Genomic DNA, 22,165 nt, shown 5'->3' with positions numbered 1-22,165 from the left:
TGGCCCCCTCTTTCGATTTTATCTATTGATTGATTCCATCCCAATTGCAGACGCTGAACTTCCAGGGGCGGCTGAAGTTCCTCCACGAACAGAACAGGAAGGCTGAGGACGGCACTCCCATCCCACCGCAGCTGGCTCTCTTTGCTCTGGCCTCAGTCCTCCAGCCCCCCTCCATCCTGGAGGTCCGGATCAAGACTCTCATCTTCCAGACCAAGCACAAGTTGGACTTCACTCCATTGGCGTGTGACACCAAGTACGTTGTGTGGGTTGGGAGTTGGGGCAGTTACAAATTCCATCACAATCCCTCACCTTTGTTACATTGAATGATGAGGAGTTCATCCTGGCAGCAGATGAGTCCGATTGTGGGGACAAGCATCCTCTTCTTCTTGCTGCCTGTGTGAGGCAGACAATGTGTTAGCTCAGGGGCACACTGTCTCAGCAGGGCGACGGATCAAACTGAATTCCCGCTGCACGCTCCATCAGCATTCCATTCCACGCATGGGTGTACTCTGGTTTACGCACCACATCATTTAGCTGCTATGGTCTTCCTTGGCTGCCCTGGCCACCACTGCAAACATAAACTCTCACTAGTTTATAGTGGCAGATGCTCACCATCCCTCAGTGCCCACCCACTCTGCATGGTGAAGAGCAGGAAGCTTCTATAGAAGCTGGGAGAGCTGGTTAGGTGGGCTGGTTGAGCTGGTAACAGGACAGGCACACACCCAGCAAGAGATTAGGTGGCACGGTAGAGACACTGTATTACAACTCCAGAGACACAGGTTCAGTCTTGACTTCGGATGCTTTCGGTGTGGAGTTTGCATGTTCAGTCTGACACGGCATAGATTTCCCTCGGGTACTCTGGTTTCCTCCTATGTACCAAATACACGAGGGCCTGTAGGTTAACCAACCGTTGTAAATTGCACATTGTAAAGGAGTGGTAATATCTGTGGTCATAGGAATGTGGGAATAGACCATAGGGAAAATTAGTGGGGTTAGGATTACTTATTTGGGGCAGTATTGACACAAAGGCTAAATGGCTTCCAGTATCCTGTAAGAGTTGCTGTTTGTGGATCAGCAGGGAAAGTCCTTGGTTTCATCTTTAAAACCTGGGGCAAAAAGCTAGATCTGCAGCCTCACCTCTACCCCAGCAAGACACAACAAAGGGATCTTCAGTAGTGGCTGAGCACAGGGCTGGTGACGGGGCATGTGAGCACTTGGTCACCTACTCGCATGTGTGCACTGTTTAATTACGGGCCGTTCTTATTTCATTGTTACAGGGGGAAGTTTGTACTGGGCTACACAGAAACCGAACTGTGCATGCGAGGCACCGGTTATCAGTTCATTCACGCGGCTGATATGATGTACTGCGCTGACAATCATGTGAAGAGTGAGTATAACTGGAAGTTACCCAACGTTTGTACTTGAGGTGAAAGAAAACACCACCTGAGTGTGTTTTTACTTTGTAAAACAAAGTAAAACAGTCAGGTTGATTTTATTGCCATATACACAAGTATGGTGGGGTAGAGGTACAATGAAAATCTTGCTTGCAACAGCATGGTAGGCACATAGTCTCAGACATCACACACAAAAATATAAATTGTATATAAAATTATAGGGTCCAACTGCATTTGGCTTCACTGCACTGATGATCGGAGGAAAGAGTGCCAAAGAAACTTTGGTAGATTGAAATTTTGGAAAGACTGTAAACTCCAGCTATTTAATAAAAATACAATAATATAATTGTACTGTGCCAATTGATGGTCAGCAAAGAAGGTTTGAAGTTTAGTCTCATTATGATGTGGCAGCCAGTTTGTACATAGCAGATTCCAGGAAGCATATATTGTCTGCTGACTTAATGACAATTACTGAACACAGGGAATGGGTGGGGGGGGGGTGACTGCATTAGTCAATGAAACCCTGCTGCAGTCTTTCATATCTGTCTGAGAGAAGAGATAGAAACATAGACCATAGGTGGAGGAGGCCATTTGGCCCTTCGAGCCAGCACCGCCATTCACTGTGATTGTGGGTGATGGGATACCATTTAATAGTGCATCCTAACCTCTGCACATTCCATTGGCTTGGCAGCCCAGATTGTTTTGGCCTTGGCTGTGGAGGGGAGGCATTGAGGCAGCCGCAGAGGCAAGGCAGAAGCAATGTACAAACCGAAGTTTTGGCAATGCAGCAGCCAACACGTGTGAGATTCTGTCGGAGTTTATGTAGGAAGGAACTGCAAATGCTGGTTTAAACCAAAGATAGACACAAAAAGATGGAGTAACTCAGCAGGTCAGGCAGCATCTCTGGAGAGAAGGAATAGGTGGCGTTTCGGGTCAAGACCCTTCTTCAGACTCATCTTCAGTCAGAATTTCACAGGAGAGAGGGAATAACCCGAACAAAACACAAAATCGGTGCTTTCACAGTGACGGTGAAACTGCAGAAGTTGTCGACAGATGACAGAGAAGTTAGATAAGGCTTGGTGCAGCAATCCCCTATCATGTACCTGGATCTTTCTATTTCTAACTGTCGGTGCGACATCAACTGTGTTGAATTCTCTACTCCCCACAGGCACTCCAATCTCACACCCTCTGAACGCACAGTCCTCCGCTCACTATGTAAGAATCCCAACTTTGTCATTAAACTCAGCGACAAGGGAGGTGCCATTGTAGTCTGGCAGCTGACCTCTACCATGCTAAGGGCAGGTGCCAGCTGTCGGACACTTCATACCTACCCATTGACCATGACCCCACAGATGAACACCAGGCCACCATCTCCCAGTCTGTCTCTGACTTCATCACCTTTAGCAATCTGCCCTCCACAGCCTCCAAGCTCATCGTTCCCCAGCCCCACACTGCACGCTTCTACCTCCTCCCCTAAATTTACAAACAGGACTGACCCCATTGTTTGCCTGCTCCTGCCCCACTGAATTCATCTCCACATACCTCGATTCCATCTTATCCCCCCTTGTCCAGTGTCTTCCCATCTACGTCTGAGACACCTCACACGACCTTCAACGCTAATAATAACTTTCAAAGTCTAGATCCCCATTGTCTCATCTTCACCATGAATGTCCAATCTCTGTACACCTCCATCCTCAACCAGGAATGTCTCAAGGCCCTCCATTTCTTCCTCCAACAGAGACCAAAACAATTTCCCACTACTAACATTCTTCTCCGCTTGGCAGAACTTGTCCTTACCCTCAACAACTTCTCCTTTGACTTCTCTCACTTCCTTTTAGTTAAAGGTGTAGCCATGGGCACTCGCATGGGCCAGGCAGCTATGCCTGCCTTTTTTTGGTTTTGTCAAACAGTCCTTGTTTCAGGCATACACTGTTGAATGCTCCAATTTTAGGTAACATCCCCTCTCCTCCCCCCCACACCCTTCCTAACCTTTCCGCCACTTGCCTCTCCTGTGCCCCACATGGACTCCCACCTATTTCTCCCCTCCAACTCTCCCCCCAACTCCAGTTACTTCTTTCCCCCTGGCTTCACATCCACAACTCTTCAAACCTATCTCACACCTACTATTCTTATCTCTGGCCTTTGTTCCAACCATCAGCCCATCAAAAAAATCTTCATCTGTGTTGACGTATTACCTGCCATTTCCCCTTTTCCAGCATTCTTCCCTCCCCAACAATCAGTCTGAAGACTCTTGATCTGAAACACCACCTACCCATGTTCTCCAGAGACACACCCTGTCCTGCTGAGTTACTCCAGCTCTTTCTGTCCTATGGTGGTTCTTGACCTGGATTTGTTGGCACACACACAGCTGATGGAATAATGTTACTTGAAAGCAGAAGGGAATTTGGAATATTTTTCTATAAATATTGAACGTTAAGTTTTACCAGCCGTTCCCTTCGGATTGATTACATCTGCTCTATGCGGGGGGGGGGGGGGGGGTAGTTTTAATAGTGCCACGTTTCTGGAGGTACATTAAAAAGCTTTGTTTCGCATTCTATTCGATCAGATCAGATAATACTATACAATGAGATGAAGACACTTGGCGCTTTCTAATCGTGTTATGTTCTGTTTCAGTGATTAAAACTGGGGAGAGCGGGATGACAGTCTTCAGGCTGCTGACCAAGCAAAACAGTTGGGTTTGGGTCCAGGCCAATGCCAGGTTGGTCTACAGAGGAGGCCGGCCTGACTCCATCATTTGCAAGCAGAGGGCCTTGACGTAAGTGCAGTGTCCGCAGGAGCATTTTAGTTTGATTTGCACGGGTGCAATGCTCTTGAGGCATGTACCCCACACGGCGTTTTCATTAGCTTGGCACTGCCCACTGTCAAAGCATTTACCTCGACAGACCCATACTTGCTCTCCATCCTTACACCAGTTAAACCAATTGCGCACCAAGGTCTGTCTTCATCCCAGGTGTTAAAAGAGTTTGTCTTCTTCATGCCTTTTGCTCAATTTCTGAAAGAGACACATTTCTGAGAAACGTGTTGTTATTTCTCTGAGAGAAGTATATAAAATTAGGAGAGGGATAGACAATCAGAATCAGTAGACAGTCAGAATCTTTTACCCAGGGTGGAAATATTAAAGACCAGAGGGCTTTAAGGTGAGAGGGGCAAAGTTTAAAAGAGATATGCTGGGCAAGTTGTTGACACAGAGTGTGGTGGGTGCCTGGGACATGCTGCTGGGGGTGTTTATGGAGGCAAAGATGATTGTTGTCTTAAATAAACTTTAAGGTACGCATGGAATGGAAAGATATAGATCACATGCAGGCCGAGATGATGTTTCACCTGGCATCATGTTCGGCATGGACATTGTGGTCCAAAGGGCCAATCCTGTGCTATACTGTTCTATAATCTATGTTCTATTTGAATGAAGTGCACTGAGTATTTTGATACAACATATTCTAATACATGGAGGATGGTGTGCTATTAATTCTAACAAAACTTAAGCTTTGTAAATCGATCACAAATACCTCAAAGAGTCAAAGGCATTGTGGCAAGACTTAGTTTGGAAGTTGAAGAATTATGTACTAGGTACATAATTCTTTTAACAAATTCTTTTTGCTTTCCTTTCTTTTATCTCTTGCCAAGTAAAACTTGAAAACCTTTGCAACTAAAATAGGATCCAACCCAGACCTTTGCTGATGGTTTAACAGTTGAGCAATGGGTGATAGATGGGTCCACATTGGCAAGTCCTAGTGCATCCTTAATTTATTCTATTCGGGAGATCTGAGGGTGTTGGCTGTGATGAACCAGAAGCAGGAGCAACATACCTAGTTGTTGGATTATCACTGGTAAGGGATGCTGGAAAATGGCTGACTGCTTTGCTGTGTGGTTTGCCAAAGATTACTACAGGCTCTGTGGGAATGACTCCAGTGTTGCCCCTGCTGGCAGCTTTCCATAGAGACCCCTATTTAAAGGCCCGATAGTGAGAGCATAACAGCAATGGCAAGCTAGATGCAGGAAGCCTCCCTTTCTCCTGACATTTCTGTCATGGTCTCAGGATAGTGAGAAAGCTAGTAAGGTCTGAGATGAGAAGAAATGTCTTCACTTGGGATGGAAAGGGGTAATATGAATTGTTCTAGCTCTCTGAAACAGGAATCTGCACGCCCAGTTGATCAGCAGTGGGTTGCAAAAGTTTTTGAACTGAGGGCAAGGGAATTTCACTGGTTGATCGGTTTGTGGTAGGTCAATGAAAACTGCAAATAATTTTCCTCATCTTTATCCTCAGGAACGAAGAAGGTGAGGAGCACTTGCGTAAACGATTAATGGGGGTCTCCTTCAGTTTCGCCACAGGAGAGGCCGTCCTGTATGAGAGCCACCTGTTGCATTTGGATCCATACTTGATGAAGGGGAACAGTGCCAAGTTTAAGAAGCCAAAATGTGTGGAGCAGAAAAATGGGGTCGATCCTGACTCGCTCCTGGGAGCCTTGATGACTCAGAACATATCTGCATACGCCTCTCACCAGGATCCGGAGTTTAATGTGGACAGCGCCTTCACAGATGACTTTGCCATTCTGAACGTACCTGGGGACTTCTGCCGGATCACTAATGGTGCCAAGAACAATTCCAAACACCAGGAGATGCTCCCAGGCCAGGATGACCCACTGGCGACAATTATGGACATGCTGTCGGAGAAAAATATAGATGAACATGACCTCTGCGACACTCTCCAGAACCTGGATGTGGACGTGGAGCAGGCAGAGTTGGAGCAATGGGAAAAGGCTTTAATGAAAATGGACAACAGCCCTCCCGTTCCAGATGATCTGAATGAGATCTTCACCACTGATTTTATACTGTCATGTGTTGAGGACATGCTTTCGAAAGACAACTTAAAAGCTAATGAGTTTCCACACATTGGTCTGGACTGCACAGCAGGACACGTCATTGAGCCAGCTCAACAAAAAACAGTTAGATCCATAGATCGAAAGCCATTTGGATTTAATATCCAACACCCAGTAATATCCAGCTCTCAAGGCTCAATGATAGCTGGTGTCCAGAACCCAGTGTTGGCTGGTACACAGAACTCAGTAATGGCTGGTACAAAGAATTCAGTAATGGCTGGTGTACAAAATCTGGTGATGGCCGGTGTGCAGAACCCAATAGTTGGTGCCCAGAACCCAATAATGGTTGGTGCTCAGAACCCAATGATCGCTGGTGCCCAGAACCCAATGATTGCTGGTGCCCAGAACCCAATGATGGCTGGTGCCCAGAACACAATGATGACTGGTGCCCAGAACCCAATAACGGTTGGTGCTCAGAACCCAATGATGGTTGGTGCCCAGAACCCAATGATTGCTGGTGCCCAGAACCCAATGATGGCTGGTGCCCAGAACACAACAATGACTGGTGCCCAGAACCCAATAATGGTTGGTGCCCAGAACCCAATGATCGCTGGTGCCCAGAACCCAATGATGGTTGGTGCCCAGAACTCAATGATGGCTGGTGCCCAGAACCCAGTGATGGTTGGTGCTCAGAACTCAATGATGGCTGGTGCCCAGAACCCAGTGATGGTTGGCATCCCAAACCAAGTGATGACTGGCACCCAGAACTCACAGGTGCCTGCCTGTCAAGCTGCAGTACTGCCAAATCCTCAGAAGGCACTAGTTTCTCAGCCACTCTATGCAACATCATTTGGGCCTCTAACTGCACGATGCTCCGACCAGCAAAATAAAATCCAATCCAGAAATCAGAATCCGCTGGGATCTTTCCCACAGACTTTTTCTGGAATGAACTTGGGTAGTCATTTGGCATCTGATACACTGAGCCCCATTTCATATGCCCCTCAAAAGCCATGCAGGACTGCTGCACTGAAGATGAGCAATGGAAGACCAGTCAACATGCAGCAAAAACACATGGGGAGTGTGTCACCTGTACAGATGCTACAAAGGGATTTGCAACAGTCCTTGCAGCAGAGGCGTGAGTATTTGGGAGTCAATGGGCAGCAGGAGAGGTGCTCTGTAAATTCTGCAGCATTGCCCCCTGCACAGCAACAATTCTCGCAGGGGGCAATGCTGCAGAATGAGCAGCAGGTTTCCAAGCAGCAAGAACCCATGCACCACCTCCTGCCACAGTCTTCGTGCAGTTTGGTGCAGGACTCCACGGACAAGGTCTCCACTGCCACTTACCTGGAACAGAGCCTGGATTGGCTTCACTACAGCTGCAATCTGGCTGTCGACCAAAGGACCTCAGTGAACCATCTCCCAGTGAGGACAATTACCAGCGGCAGCAGCAGCTGCATGTTTGCCTCATGTGAATACCAAAGTTGCGCACCGATTACGAGGAATGGACTGTTGTTCCCAGGCATTGGCAGCACCGTCCAGGAACCCCCATACAGTAAGGTTAAGATATCTCCAAATCACAGTCCTTTGCGGCCAACTTGTTACTATGAGAACGAGCCGGCTAATTCTCTGGTGGGGCCCTCAGCCATGCCCAACGGGGAGCGGAACACTTATCAATCTTCCTGTCAGTTTGAGCCAAGTTTCATTCATCTGTCGGAGAATTCGGTCTGTGAGATTCCAATGCGTCCAGCCTCCTGGAACTACAATAAACAGTTCAAGGTGAGGATCAAATCTCTGTGTAGCTGGTCAAACAATTGTATTCAAGAATGAGTCCGCCCAAATAAACTTTTTCAATCACTTGAAGATGTTTGGCCCGCTGAGTAGTTTCTTATGGAAGTGTGTACCCCTGAAGGAGAGTCTAGGACCAGAGGCCATAGCCTCAGAATAAAAGGACGTATCTTTAGGAAGGAGATGAGGAGGAATTTCTTTAGTCAGAGGGTGGTGAGTCTGTAGAATTCTTTGCCACAGAAGGCTGTGGAGGGAGTCAATGGATATTTTTAAGGCAACGATTGTAGATTCTTGATTACTACGGGTGTCAGGGGTTATGGGGAGAAGGCAAGAGAATGGGGTTGAGAGGGAAAAGTAGATAGATCAGCCATGATTGAATGGTGGAGTAGACTTAATGGGTCGAATGGCCTAATTCTCCTGCTATAAACGTATGAACTTATGAATTCACACGGGAGAGAAGTGTACTCTCTACACTGTAAACATGTAGACTAGTGTCTGTCAGGAACTGCTTGGCTCTCAAGATGTGAGCTATAAAAAATGTTGTTTTTTGCCTGAAAGCCACATATTTATTCTGAATGTCCTCTGACAATGACAGACCGATTTTAGTGACTGTATAATGGACAGAGTTATGTAGTTGGCAGCTTGGGTGCTCAACGCAGCATTAAATAATCACCCTCCAACTGCCCCATTTCATCTGGATGAGAATACATACTGAGGCTCCAGTCAAGAATGTGGGGGAAGCATGGGTCAGGTACAAGCAACTGGAAACAGGTGAATCCCTGGAGGAGTATAATGGATACAGGAGCATACTTAAAAAGGAAGTCAGGAGGGCAAAAATGTAGCCTGTGGTAGCTTTGGTAGGGAAGATTAGTGAGAATCCAAAGAGATTTTATGTTACATTTAGGGAAACAGAGTAACCAGAGAAACAATAGGGCCATTCAAAGACCAAAGTGGTCAACTATGTGTGGAGTTGCAGGTGCGATCCTGAATTAATATTTCTCCTCATGAAGATGAGGGGGCTCAGGAAAGTTCATGATAATGTTCTGAGGATAGTCTGCTCTAGGTTAGAGGAGGTGTTGGATGTTTTAAAATGTATAAAGGTAGATACATGTCTGGGTCTGAGCAGGTATAACAATAAAGTACTGTGAGGATACTAGAGAATAAATGATGGGAGGCTTGACTGAGGTATATTCATCATCGTTAGCCACAAGTGAGGTGCCGGGAAACTGGAGGGTGGCTAATGCTGTGCCACTGTGTAAGAAGAGCTACAAATAAAAAACTGGTTATTATAGACCAGTAATCCTGACGTCAGTCAGTGGTTGGCAAGTCATTGGAGGAGATTTTGAGGGATAAGATATGAATATATTTGGGAAGATAAGGTTGATAGGGATAACCAACATGGCTTGTATGTGGGGAATCCTGTCTCATGAATTTGGTTGACTCTTTTTGAAGAAGTAACTAAGAAAGTCGATGAGGTGAGAACGGTAAATGTAGTCTATATGGATTTCAGCAAGACCATTGATAATGTTGCACATGGTAGGTTGCTCTGGAAGGTTAGATCGCATGAAATCCAGGAAGAGATAGCTAATTGAATACTTAATTCGTTTGATGGTAGGAAGCAGAGATGGAAGGTCTTTGTATTCCTCATGTGAATACCAACAGTCCTTGCAGCAGAGGCTGTGACTCTTATTTTGCACTGCCTTCTATTTGCCCATTCACACACAGTGTGCCTGCTTACCTGTGCTGGCTCCCAGTTTAGCAATGCCTCCGTTTTTAAATCATTACCCTTGTTGCCAAATCTCTCCATGATATAGCCCTCTCCCTGCAATTGATTGATTGAATTGAATCCTTCCCTACCATGTGTTATGGTGAACTCTATTTCTCTATCCATCAATACTTCTTTGACATCTTTTTGTGTAGATGTGGTGTAATTTGATTCCATCCTGTATGATCTTATTTTGGTACAGTGTTGAGAATAGCGTTATTCGGAAGAGAAACCTAAAGGGGCTCCCATCAATCTACAGAAGTGATCTTTAAAGACCCAACGTAAGGAGAACAGTTCTCTAATATCTTTATATGTTACCAGTGGTCCAAGATTCCTTCTTTTGGAATAAACAATAATCTGTGCATCACGTTGGTCTGAATCAGGGTCCTGACCTAAACAAAGCCTATCCATGTCCTCCAGAAATGCTGCCTGACTCATTGAGTTACTCCAGCACTTTGTGTTGTAATCTTGAAGAAGTACAGTGTGCTTATTCCTGGTATACTTGCCAATAGTTAACAATTAAAATTCTTGGAGAAAGAATTTCAACAGAGAGTTAGATTTAGCTCTTAGGGATAATGGAATCATGGGATATGGGGAAACGCAGGAACGGGGTACTGATTTTGAATGATCAGCCATGATCACATTGAATGGCGGTGCTGGCTCAAAGGACCAAATGACCTACTCTTGCACCTATTTTTCTTTGTTTCGAATAGATTATCTAGTTGTTCTCACAATGGCTTTTGGTGGTACTATGGTACAATTTGACTGGATAGCATGCAACAAAGCTTTTCACTGTTTCTCGGTAATTGCAACATTGGTTGGCCATCCATCACCAGTACCAATTCAATGCCCCTGCCTCATAGCCCCAGTGACCCAGGTTCAATCCTGCACTTGCACATTCTGTCACTTTAGACATTTCTCCCAGATGCTGCAGTTTATTTCCACACCCAAAAACATGTGGGTTGGTAGGTTAATTTACTGTTGTAAATTATGTGTAGAACCTGGGGTGGGAGAGGCGATTGGAATGTGGAGGGAAGAAAGTATGTTAGGATAGGGTTTGTGTGAAAAAAGGTGGGTGATTGATGGTTGGCATGGACTCTTTGGACTGAAGGGCATGGTTCCATGCGTATCTCTTATGACACTATGCTGTTTTTGGAATCTTGATGTGCGCACCATGGCTACTGTATTTTCTACATTACAGCTTAATAATTATGAAGTAGCTGTTGCCCAATGTATTTAGGAAATCCCAGATGTAAAAGGTTCTGTATAAAGACGTTCTGTTTTTTTTTAACCTGCTGAATGTGTTAACTTCTCATGTTTTGTTGTTGACTGTTGTAATGACAATGCGAAAGTAATAGAAATATAGAAAATAGGTGTAGGAGGAGGCCATTTGGTCCTTCGAGCCAGCACTGCCACTCATTGTGATCATGGCTGATCATCCACAATCAGTAACCTGTGCCTGCCTTCTCCCCATATCCCTTGATTCCACTAGCCCCTAGAGCTCCATCTAACTCTCTTTTAAATTTATCCAGTGAATTGGCCTCCACTGCCTTCTGTGGCAGAGAATTCCACAAATTCACAACTCTCTGGCTGAAAACGTTTCTTCTCACCTCAGTTTTAAATGGCCTCCCCTTTATTCTTAGACTGTGGCCCCTTGTTCTGGACTCCCCCAACATTGGGAACATTTTCCGTGCATCTAGCTTGTCTACTCCTTTTATAATTTTCTACGTCTCTATAAGATCCCCTCTCATCCTTCTAAACGCCAGTGAATGCAAGCCCAGTCTTTCCAATCTTTCCTCATATGACTGTTCCGCCATCCCAGGGATTAACCTCGTGAACCTACGCTGCACTGCCTCAATAGCAAGGATGTCCTTCCTCAAATTAGGAGACCAAAATTGCACACAATACTCCAGATGTGGCCTCACAAGGGCCTCATACAACTGCAGAAGGACCTCTTTAGTCCTATTCTCAAATCCTCTCGTTATGAAGGCCAACATGCCATTAGCTTTCTTCACTGCCTGCTGTACCTGCATGCTTACTTTCAGTGACTGGTGTACAAGGACACCCAGGTCTCGCTGCCCTTCCCCTTTACCTAATCTGACACCATTGAGATAATAATCTGCCTCTTTGTTTTTGCCGCCAAAGTGGATAACCTCACATTTATCTACATTATACTGCATCTGCCAAGCATCTGCCCACTCACTCAACCTTTCCCAGTCACCCTGCAACCTCCTAACTCTTGGCAGTTCACACTGCCATACAGCTTTATGTAATCTGCAAACTTGCTAGTGTTACTTCTAATTCCATCATCCAATCATTAATATATATTGTAAATAGTTGTGGCCCCAGTACCGAGCCTTGCGGCACTCCACTCGCCACTGCCTGCCATTCTGAAAAGGACCTGCCTATTCCTACACTTTGCTTCCTGTCTGGAAAACAACCAATTCTCTAACCATGCGAATACTCTACCCCCAATACCTTGTGCTCCACTTTTGCTCACCAATCTCCCGTGTGGGACCTTATCAAAGGCTTTCAGAAAGGCTAGATACACTACATCCACTGGCTCTCCTTCGTCCATTTTACTTGTCACATCCTCAAAAAATTCCAGAAGACTGTGAGAAAGGGTAGTACAAGTGGAGTGCAGGAGACCCCGGTGGCTGTGCAGAATGAAAATAGGTACACCCTCTTGGGAGCTGTCGGGGCAGAAGATGCTTCCAGTCCGAACTGCGGACAGGTCGGTGGCTCCATTACTAACGGTGAGACTCGACGTCAGGCAGAGCCATAGTGGTGGGTGACTCCATTGTCCGAGGTGTGGACAGGAGATTCTGTGCTGGCAGACGAAACTCGAAGATGGTCTGTTGAAGGTTGATAAATCCCCGGGGCCTGATGGTATGCATCCCAGAGTACTTAAGGAAGTGGCACTCAGAATCGTGAACACATTGGTGATCATTTTCCAATGTTCTATAGATTCAGGATCAGTTCCTGTGGATTGGAGGGTAGCTAATGTTATCCCACTTTTTAAGTAAAGAGGGAGAGAGGAAACAGGAAATTATAGACCAGTTAGTCTGACATCAGTGGTGGGGAAGATGCTGGAGTCAATTATAAAAGAAGAAATTGCGGAGCATTTGGATAGCAGTAACAGGATCGTTCTGAGTCAGCACGCATTTACGAAGGGGAAATCATGCTTGACTAATCTTCTGGAATTTTTTGAGGATGTGAGTAGGAAAATGGACAAGGGAGAGCCAGTGGATGTAGTGTACCTGGACTTTCAGAAAGCCGATAAGGTCCCACATAGGAGATTAGTGGGCAAAATTAGAGCATATGGTATTGGGGGTATGGTACTGAGATGGATAGAAAGTTGGTTGGCAGACAGAAACAGAGAGTAGGGATAAATGGGTCCCTTTCAGAATGGCAGGCAATGACTAGTGGGGTACTGCAAGGCTCGGTGCTGGGACCACAGCTATTTGCAATATACATTAATGACTTAGATGAAGGGATTAAAAGTAACATTAGCAATTTTGCAGATGACACAAAGCTGGGAGGCAGTGTGAAGTGTGAGAGGATGCTATGAGGATGCAGGGTGACTTGGACAGGTTGTGGGAGTGGGCAGCTGCATGGCAGTTGCAGTTTAATGTGGATAAATGTGAGGTTATCCACTTTGGTGGTAAGAACAGGAAGGCAGATTATTATCTGAATGGTGTCAAGTTAGGAAAAGGGGAAGTACAACGAGATCTGGGTGTCCTGGTTCATCAGTCACTGAAAGGAAGCATGCAGGTACAGCAGGCAGTGAAGAAAGCCAATGGAATGTTGGTCTTCATAACAAGAGGAGTTGAGTATAGGAGCAGAGGTCCTTCTGCAGTTGTACAGGTCCCTAGTGAGACCACACCTGGAGTATTGTGTGCAGTTTTGGTCTCCAAATTTGAGGAAGGACATTCTTACTATTGAGGGAGTGCAGCATAGGTTCACGAGGTTAATTCCCCGAATGGTGGGACTGTCGTATGTTGAAAGACTGGAGCGACTGGCCTTGTATACTCTGGAATTTAGAAGGATGAGAGGGGATCTTATTGAAACATATAAGATTATTAAGGGATTGGACACGCTAGAGGCAGGAAACATGTTCCTGATGTTGTGGGAGTCCCGAATCAGGGGCCACAGTTTAAGAATAAGTGGTAGGCCATTTAGAACAGAGATGAGGAAAAACTTTTTCACTCAGAGAGTGTGAAGCTGTGGAACTCTCTGCCTCAGAAGGCAGTGGAGGTCAATTCCCTGGATGCTTTCAAGAGAGAGTTAGATAGAGCTCAATGATAGCGGAGTCAAGAGATATGGGGAGAAGGCAGGAACGGGGTACTGATTGTGGATGATCAGCCATGTTCATGGTGAATGGCGATGCTGGCTCGAAGGGCCGAATAGCCTACTCCTGCACCTATTGTCTATTGTCTATGATTAGTCAAGCAGGATTTCCCCTTCATAAATCCATGCTGACTTGGACCAATCCTTTTACTGCTATCCAAATGTGCCGTTATTGCCTCTTTAATAATTGACTCTAGCATCTTCCCCACCACCGATGTCAGGCTAATTGGTCTATAATTCCCCGTTTTCTCTCTCGCTCCTTTCTTGAAAAGTGGGATGACATTAGCTACCCTCCAATCCACAGGAACTGATCCTTAATCAATTGAACATTGAAAAATGATCACCAAAGCGTCCACGATTTTTAGAGCCACCTCCTTGAGTACCCTGGGACGCAGACCATCAGGCCCTGGGGATTTATTAGCCTTCAGTCCCATCAGTCTATCCAATACTATTTCTAGTCTAATGCAAATTTCTCCCTAGATCCTCCGTCCTCTAGTACATCTGGGAGATTGTTTGTGTTTTCCTTAATGAAGACAGATCCGAAGTACCTGTTCAAGTCTTCTGCCATTTCCTTGTTACCCATAATAATTTCACCCGTTTCTGCTTTCAAGGGACCCACATTTGTCTTTACTAATTTTTTTCTCTTAACATACCTAAAGAAGCTTTTACCATCTTTATATTCTTGGCCAGCTTCCCCTCATACTTCATCTTTTCAGCCCGTATTGCCCTTTTTGTTATCTTCTGTTGTCCTTTGAAAGTTTCCCAATCCTCTGGCTTCCTGCTACTCTTTGCTATGTTATACATCCTTTCTTTTAGTTTTATTACATCCCTAACTTCCCTTGTCAGCCACGGTTGCCTCTTACTCCCCTTAGAATCTTTCTCCCTCTTTGGAATGAAATGATCCTGCATCTTCTAGATTATGTTCAGAAATTCCTGCCATTGCTGTTCCACCGTCATTCCTGGTAGGCTTTTCCAGTCGACCTTGGCCAGCTCCACTCTCATGCCTTCATAGTCCCCTTTGTTCAACTGCAACACTGACACTTCTGATTTCACCTTCTTCCTTTCAAATTGCAGATTAAAACTAATCATATTATGGTCATTACCACCAAGTGGTTCCTTTACCTTGAGTTCCCTTATGAAATCTGGTTCATTGGACAACACTAAATTCAGAATTGCCTTCTCTCTGGTAGGCTCCAGTACAAGAATCCATCTCGGAGGCACTCTACAAACTCCCTTTCTTGGGGTGCAGAACCAACCTGATTTTCCCAGTCTACCTGCATATTGAAATCTCCCATAATCACAGTGGCATTACCTTTGTTACATGCCAGTATTAACTCCTGCTGTAACTTACACCCAATATCCAGGCTACTGTTTGAGGGCCTGTAGATAACTCCCATTAGTGTCTTCTTACCTTTACAATTCCTCAACTCTACCCACAGCGACTCTACATCGTCAGTCCCTATGTCACTCCTCGCAAGGGACTTTAAATTCATTGCTCATCTCACCTTTCACATCGATTCCTATTACACTTGGCCATTCTCTCCTATCCCTTCGTGAGCTTTCTGTCCCGTTAATTCTGGGGTGTTTCTTAACTTTTCCTATACTCTCTTTCCCTTTAACTCCATCCTTGTTTATCCCATTTGACCCCCCCCCCCCCCACTATTTAGTTTAAATCCACCCGTGTAGCAGTGGCAAACCTGCCTGCCAGAATGCTGGTCCACCGCCTGTTGAGGCGCAACGCATCCCTTTTCTACAATTCACCCTTACCCCAAAACAGATCCCAGTGGTCTGTTGGTCTTTTATCCATTGAATAAAAGATGGGAGCAATGTAGGAGTAAAGTAGGTGGTTGATGGCAGGATCTTGATGGGACGAATGGCCTGTATGGCAATACCTCTCCATGGATGAGATCAATACTGTGAAGTATTTTCCTCTTTTCAGGTCTTTCCCATTTTAAATGACCCATTCTTTGATCTCCCGTACTCAATGTGCTTTTTGCTTATCTTCCAGCAGGGAGAAGCTCTGAATTGAGGGAACGAAACATTGGTGTCTCTACTCTTCTGTTTTCCCAAGAGCTTTGGGCCGTCCTCTGCTTGTATGTGATTGGACTGAGGAAGTCCAATACAACCTTTTTGGACCCATGGTGCAGAAATGTTTGACAGTGTTTGCTATAAACCGGACTTTCAAATAAAGGAGAAAGTAACTGAAGTTGCAAATCCAGTGCAAAACGATGCTGTTTATCGTAAGCATTGTTTTATCCACATGTTTTGTGATTGATTTTTTTCTATTGCTCTGTACAAAATATTAACTTTTATATTTTTATATCAAACACGATGTAAATCGTTTGCATTGATGTTGCTTGTATCGTCAATAGCTATGCTCTCTATCTTTTTTGACAAGATGATAGTTTTAAAGCTGACTGATGTGTTTGTGTGTGCTTTGTGCATTGGGGACCTTTTAATGAAGGAGATGTCTAGAGGGTCTCTCCCCAAGAGCAGCCTTTCCCTGAGGATACTTTAACTAATTGCTAAGTATTAATCGAAAAGCAAAGACATTTACTTTGAGCTTAAAAATCCATGTACAGAAGTGCTGTAGCAGGCAGATATCACCCAGATGGGTGTACAAATCCATGTACAGAAGTGCTGTAGCAGGCAGATATCACCCAGATGGGTGCCAGTGAGACATCAGAGTTTGGAGTTCGTTCGGTAAAAAAACACTCTGAATCTTCTGAAGTTGAAGGTTTTTTTTAAATGAACAGAAACATTTCAACTTTTTAAGCTATATATGTATTAAATCAATACCCTAAAGATGAGAATTGTGTATAATGTAGTGTATGAGAAAGATTGTGTTTTGATATGACATGTGTCACAATAAAGAACTATCTGTTATTCTGCTGTCCAGGGTACCAACCCAGACCCTTTTCAGCCCTGTGTGTAATATAATTTCCCAGTCTGTTTATTTGCTGCCTTTTACTAAAATGTTATCTTGTTTTATAAGTGTATAAACACAGTTAGCTGTTGACAAATTGTATCGTTTTGCTTAACATTAAAATTCCTTTCGGGGAGGTAAACCATCATCCCTTACTTATTAAAAAGCCTTTTTCTTTTTTTCATATGTCAAAAAGCAGAGAGCATTGATTCTAGAAACCCCTCCTTCGGAATATTCATTTAAAAAGCCTTTACTCCCCATCCCACACTTTACTTTCTTTGTTTTCCTTTTACCTCTCTCTGCAATCTGCTGGTTTTGTTTCCCTGCTGATGAATGGTGTAAGGACATTGCCAGCTTACCAGTTCTTAATGAGAGATCCAAAACATACAGTGTTGGCAGGCACCTTCATATGTTAAGGAGTCATAGAAAGACACAGCGCAGAAACAGCCCTTCGGCCCATCGCGTCCATGCCGACCATCAACCACATATTGACATTCCTACAGTAGTTCAATTTTCACACTTTTTCCCACATTCTCTTCAACTCTCCCAGATTCTACACATCGGGGACAATTTACAGCAGCCAATTAAGTCACCAACCTAAGGAAGACACAAAATGCTGGAGTAACTCAGCGCGACAGGCAGCATCTCTGGAGAGAAGGAATGGGTGGTGTTTCGGGTCGAGAAGAAGGGTCTCGACCCGAATCGTCACCCATTCCTTCTCTCCAGAGATGCTGCCGGTCACGCTGAGTTACTCCAGCATTTTGTGTCTACCTTTGATTTAAAGCAGCAGCTGCAGCTCTTTCTTACACAAGTCAACAACCTACACGTCTTTGGGAGGAAACCAGAGCATTCAAGGAAAAACTACCCAGTCATAGGGAGAACATGCAAACTCCCATGCAGAGAGGACCAGGTCAGGATCAATCTGAGGAAATGGCTCTACTAGCTACGCCAGTGTGACCCTATCCTAACGTCCCCAGACATTTTCTGGAAGCGAGCAACAGCTGCATAGATAGGCTGGACCTGCCAGACCCAAGGAACACCAAGGCCAATTGTAAGTTCCTTGACCACTGGCCTGGAAATGAGGAGATTACCCAGGGCAGACCGAGGCTCTCACCTATTACCCATTGCATGCATACTCATTCCTTCTCTGATCCCTTCGTGCATTCCCTCACAGTGTGTGCAAGCAAGCGGCTTGTGGACAATTGATTCGGTGTTTGCTGGAGACAGCCGATAGCATGGCTCAGAGCAACAGCGGGATCTTGACCCCGAGAGTGACTAAGCACTAAATGATGGAAGAGGGGGTCCTCTTTGGGATTTGTCAATGGCCATGTGATGCAAGGAGATGGCTGGTGCATTATAGCATTGGGTCATAACATCTAAGCCCATACTGCAGTGAGATATAATACTATGGTAATTGTTGAGAGATTACTGTTAGCATTGATACAGATGTTTGACAGGCAATGGGAATTGTCATAATCTGGGAGTGTACATGGAAAGGAGACTTTGTCTTTACACTGGAGCGCAAGAAGTTGAGAGGAGACCTGATGGAGGAATTTAACATCATAAGCGACAGAAAACCTGATAGAAGTATATAAAATTATGAGAGACATCGATAGGTTTGACAGTCAGAACCTTTTCCCCATGATGGAAATATCAAACAACAGAGGGTTTAAGTTTAAGGTGAGAGGGGGCAAAGTTTAAAGAAAATCTGTGGTGTAATTTATTTACACTGAGGGTGATGAATGCCTGAAATCGGCTGCTGGGAGTGGTGGTGGAGGCAAATGTGATAGTGGCATTTAAGAGACTTTTGGATAGGCATATGGATATACAGGGAATGGAGGGATATAGATTATGTACAGGTAGATAAGAAATGATCTTGGTATCATGTTCGACACAGACATTCTGCGCTGAAGGGCCTGTTCTTGTGCTGTACTGTTCTATATTCTATTATTCACCCTCCAGTCTTCCAGCATGTCACCCGTGTCTAACGATGATTCGTATATCTCAGCTGGGCTCCCGCAGTTTCTTCTCTAGCTTCTCTCACTATACCTGATCGCACCTGGGAGATTTATCCAGCTTTATATATTTTAGGACATCCAGCACCTCCTCAACTGTAATACGGACTGTCCTCAAGACATTGTCATTAATTTTCCCAAGTTCCCTGGTCTTCATGTCTTTCTCTGTGGTTAACAGGTCCACACATGGATGACCGCTTTATAGATAATAGACAATAGGTGCAGGAGGAGGCCATTCGGCCCTTCGAGCCCGCACCGCCATTCAATGTGATCATGGCTGATCATTCTCAATCAGTACCCTGTTCCTGCCTTCTCCCCATACCCCCCTGACTCCGCTATCCTTAAGAGCTCTATCTAGCTCTCTCTTGAATGCATTCAGAGAATTGGCCTCCACTGCCTTCTGAGGCAGAGAATTCCACAGATTCACAACTGGCCTACCCCTTATTCTTAAACTGTGGCCCATTGTTCTGGACTCCCCCAACATTGGGAACATGTTTCCTGCCTCTAACGTGTCCAACCCCTTAATAATATACATTTCGATAAGATCTCCTCTCATCCTTCTAAATTCCAGTGTATACAACCCTAGTCGCTCCAGTCTTTCAACATATGACAGTCCTGCCATTCCGGGAATTAACCTAGTAAACCTACACTGCACGCCCTCAATAGCAAGAATATCCTTCCTCAAATTTGGAGACCAAAACTGCACACAGTACTCCAGGTGCGGTCTCACTAGGGCCCTGTACAACTGCAGAAGGACCTCTTTGCTCCTATACTCAACTCCTCTTGTTATGAAGGCCAACATTCCATTGGCTTTCTTCACTGCCTGCTGTACCTGCATGCTTCCTTTCAGTGACTGATGCACTAGGACACCCAGATCTCGTTGTACTTCCCCTTTTCCTAACTTGACACCATTCAGATAATACTCTGCCTTCCTATTCTTACCACCAAAGTGGATAACCTCACACTTATCCACTTTAAACTGCATCTGCCATGCATCTGCCCACTCACACAACCTGTCCAAGTCACCCTGCAACCTCATAGCATCTTCCTCACAGTTCACACTACCACCCAGCTTTGTATCTGCAAATTTGCTAATGGTACTTTTAATCCCTTTTAGTTTCTGAGGGGTCCTATTTGCCCTTTTTCCCTTAACATTCTTAAAATATCTCTTTGTATTCTCTTTAATCTTATCTGCTAGAACCAGCTCCTGCCACTCTTTTGCCCTCCTGCTTTCCTTCTTAAGTATGCTTGTTAATCCCCTCTACTTATTCAAAGAAACACTTGATCCCAGCTGTCTATAGCTGACCCATGCCTTCTTCTTTATCCTGACCAGAGTCTCAATTTATTTTGTCATCCACATTTTCTTACACCTACCTGACTAGCCCTTAATTCTAACGGGAACATGCACGCCTTGATCTCCCATAATCACACTTTTAGAAGCATCTCACTTCCTGGACATCCCTCTGCTCGCAAACAACCTACTCCAATCCACTTTTGCAAATTCCTGTCTAATGCCATAAAAAATGACCTTGCCTCAATTGAGAACTTTAACTTGTGAACCAGCCCTGTCGTTATTCATAACTATTTTAAACCTTACAGTCACTTCAGTGACATGACTTGCCCATTTACAAAGAATAGGTCAGGTTTTGCCCATTTCTTAGTCTCATCATTTTACCTGAGGAAACTTTCCTGAACACACTTGACAAATTCCATTCTGTCCAAGCCCTTGGCACTATGGCAATCCCAGCCTACACTGGGAAAGTTAAAATCTCCTACTGTGACAACTTTAATAGTGGTTACAGCTGCCTGCAATCTACCAGCATATTTGTTCCTCTAATTCCTGTTGACCATTTGGAGCCTATATTATAATCCCAACAAGGTGATCATTCCCTTTCTATTCCTCAGCTCCACCTATGTAGCCTCACTGGATGATCCTCCGGTAATAGACAGTTTGGACTACTGCCGCAATATTCTCCTTAACCAATATAGGAAATACTACTCTTCTTTTACCTTCACCATATCTCGCTTGTGGCACTGTACCCTGGAACCTTATGTGGCCAATCCTGCCTCCCAGTACTAGTTTGGATCTCACCCCCCTGCCAATTGTTTAAATCTCTCAGGTAGCCCTTACAAACCTGCCGGTGAGGACAATGGTCTCCCTCCAGTTCAGGTACAACCTGTCCTTGTGTAGGAATGGCCTACGTCCACAACGCTCTGCAATTTCTTGCGGTCTTGGATGGAACTGTTCCCATAACCATGCTGTGATGCATCTTGATAAAATGCTTTCTATGGTGCAAATGTAGACATTGGTGAGGGTTGTTGAACTTTCTAACCTTCTGAACCTGCCATGCTGAACTTCTTAAGCATTCTAACAAAGTAGAGGCATTGGTTATTGGTTCAGAGTAAAAGAGGCTTTCTTGGCCATTGGTTACTCCTATCTATGAAGCTCTCATTCTCTTGGATGGTCCTGAGATTGTCCAGCTACACCTCCAGTTCCCTCATGTGGTTAGTCAGGAGCTGCAGCTGGATGCACTTTCCCCAGGTTTAGTCCTCAGGGACACTGAAAGTTTTCCTGACTTCCCACATCCTGTAGGATGAGCATACCAATTGCACTCACTGCCATCTGGACTGCAACCAGTCTAAAAAAGTTACAGAAAAGACCTTACCTTATTTTACCCTCAACCTGCTCACTCTCGTTGCTGAAACGTTTGGAGCCAGACCTTCAACACTTAACACTCAAACACAGCACTTTGACCTCTACACAGCCTTTGCTAAAATGGCCTCTCTAGAGGAGGAAGTGGTATCTCAGTCCCAGCTGCTCAGGGGCTGCAAGTTGAAGAAAGAGATGATAATGGGAAGAGATTTACTGGAAATGTCAGCTACACAGGGGAGGAAAGCGGATGATCGACGTTGATCATAGTGGGCATGGTGGAGGGGAGGAGAGAAGGTCAGGCAGGCTGTGGGTGGGAGGGAGGGAAGAGGACACATGGGGAGGGGGGGGGAGTCACTCGCACTCTGATGGAAGGGAGAAGGGAGCAGGAGAGTCTCCACCTGCGTGCGGGGAGAGGGAGAGGGAGAGGGAGAGGGAGAGG

At 45.1% G+C, this 22,165-nt stretch overlaps 1 protein-coding gene across 1 annotated transcript in view; it reads left to right on the top strand.

Moving 5' to 3' along the window:
• The window catches only part of LOC144595810 (uncharacterized), a 132,486-nt gene extending 115,286 nt beyond the window's left edge, over nucleotides 1-17,200 (top strand). The window contains exons 7-11 of the mRNA XM_078403493.1: nucleotides 51-253; nucleotides 1,278-1,387; nucleotides 4,029-4,170; nucleotides 5,680-8,008; nucleotides 16,141-17,200. Coding sequence (XP_078259619.1) covers nucleotides 51-253; nucleotides 1,278-1,387; nucleotides 4,029-4,170; nucleotides 5,680-8,008; nucleotides 16,141-16,161 — 2,805 coding nt within the window. The 3' untranslated portion in view covers nucleotides 16,162-17,200. The remainder of the gene's footprint in view (nucleotides 1-50; nucleotides 254-1,277; nucleotides 1,388-4,028; nucleotides 4,171-5,679; nucleotides 8,009-16,140) is intronic.
• Nucleotides 17,201-22,165: the final 4,965 nt, after the last annotated feature.

This window comes from Rhinoraja longicauda, chromosome 8, assembly GCF_053455715.1.
Source record: "Rhinoraja longicauda isolate Sanriku21f chromosome 8, sRhiLon1.1, whole genome shotgun sequence".
Taxonomy (NCBI): Eukaryota; Metazoa; Chordata; class Chondrichthyes; order Rajiformes; family Arhynchobatidae; genus Rhinoraja; species Rhinoraja longicauda.
This window is presented reverse-complemented; position numbering and strand designations above follow the sequence as displayed.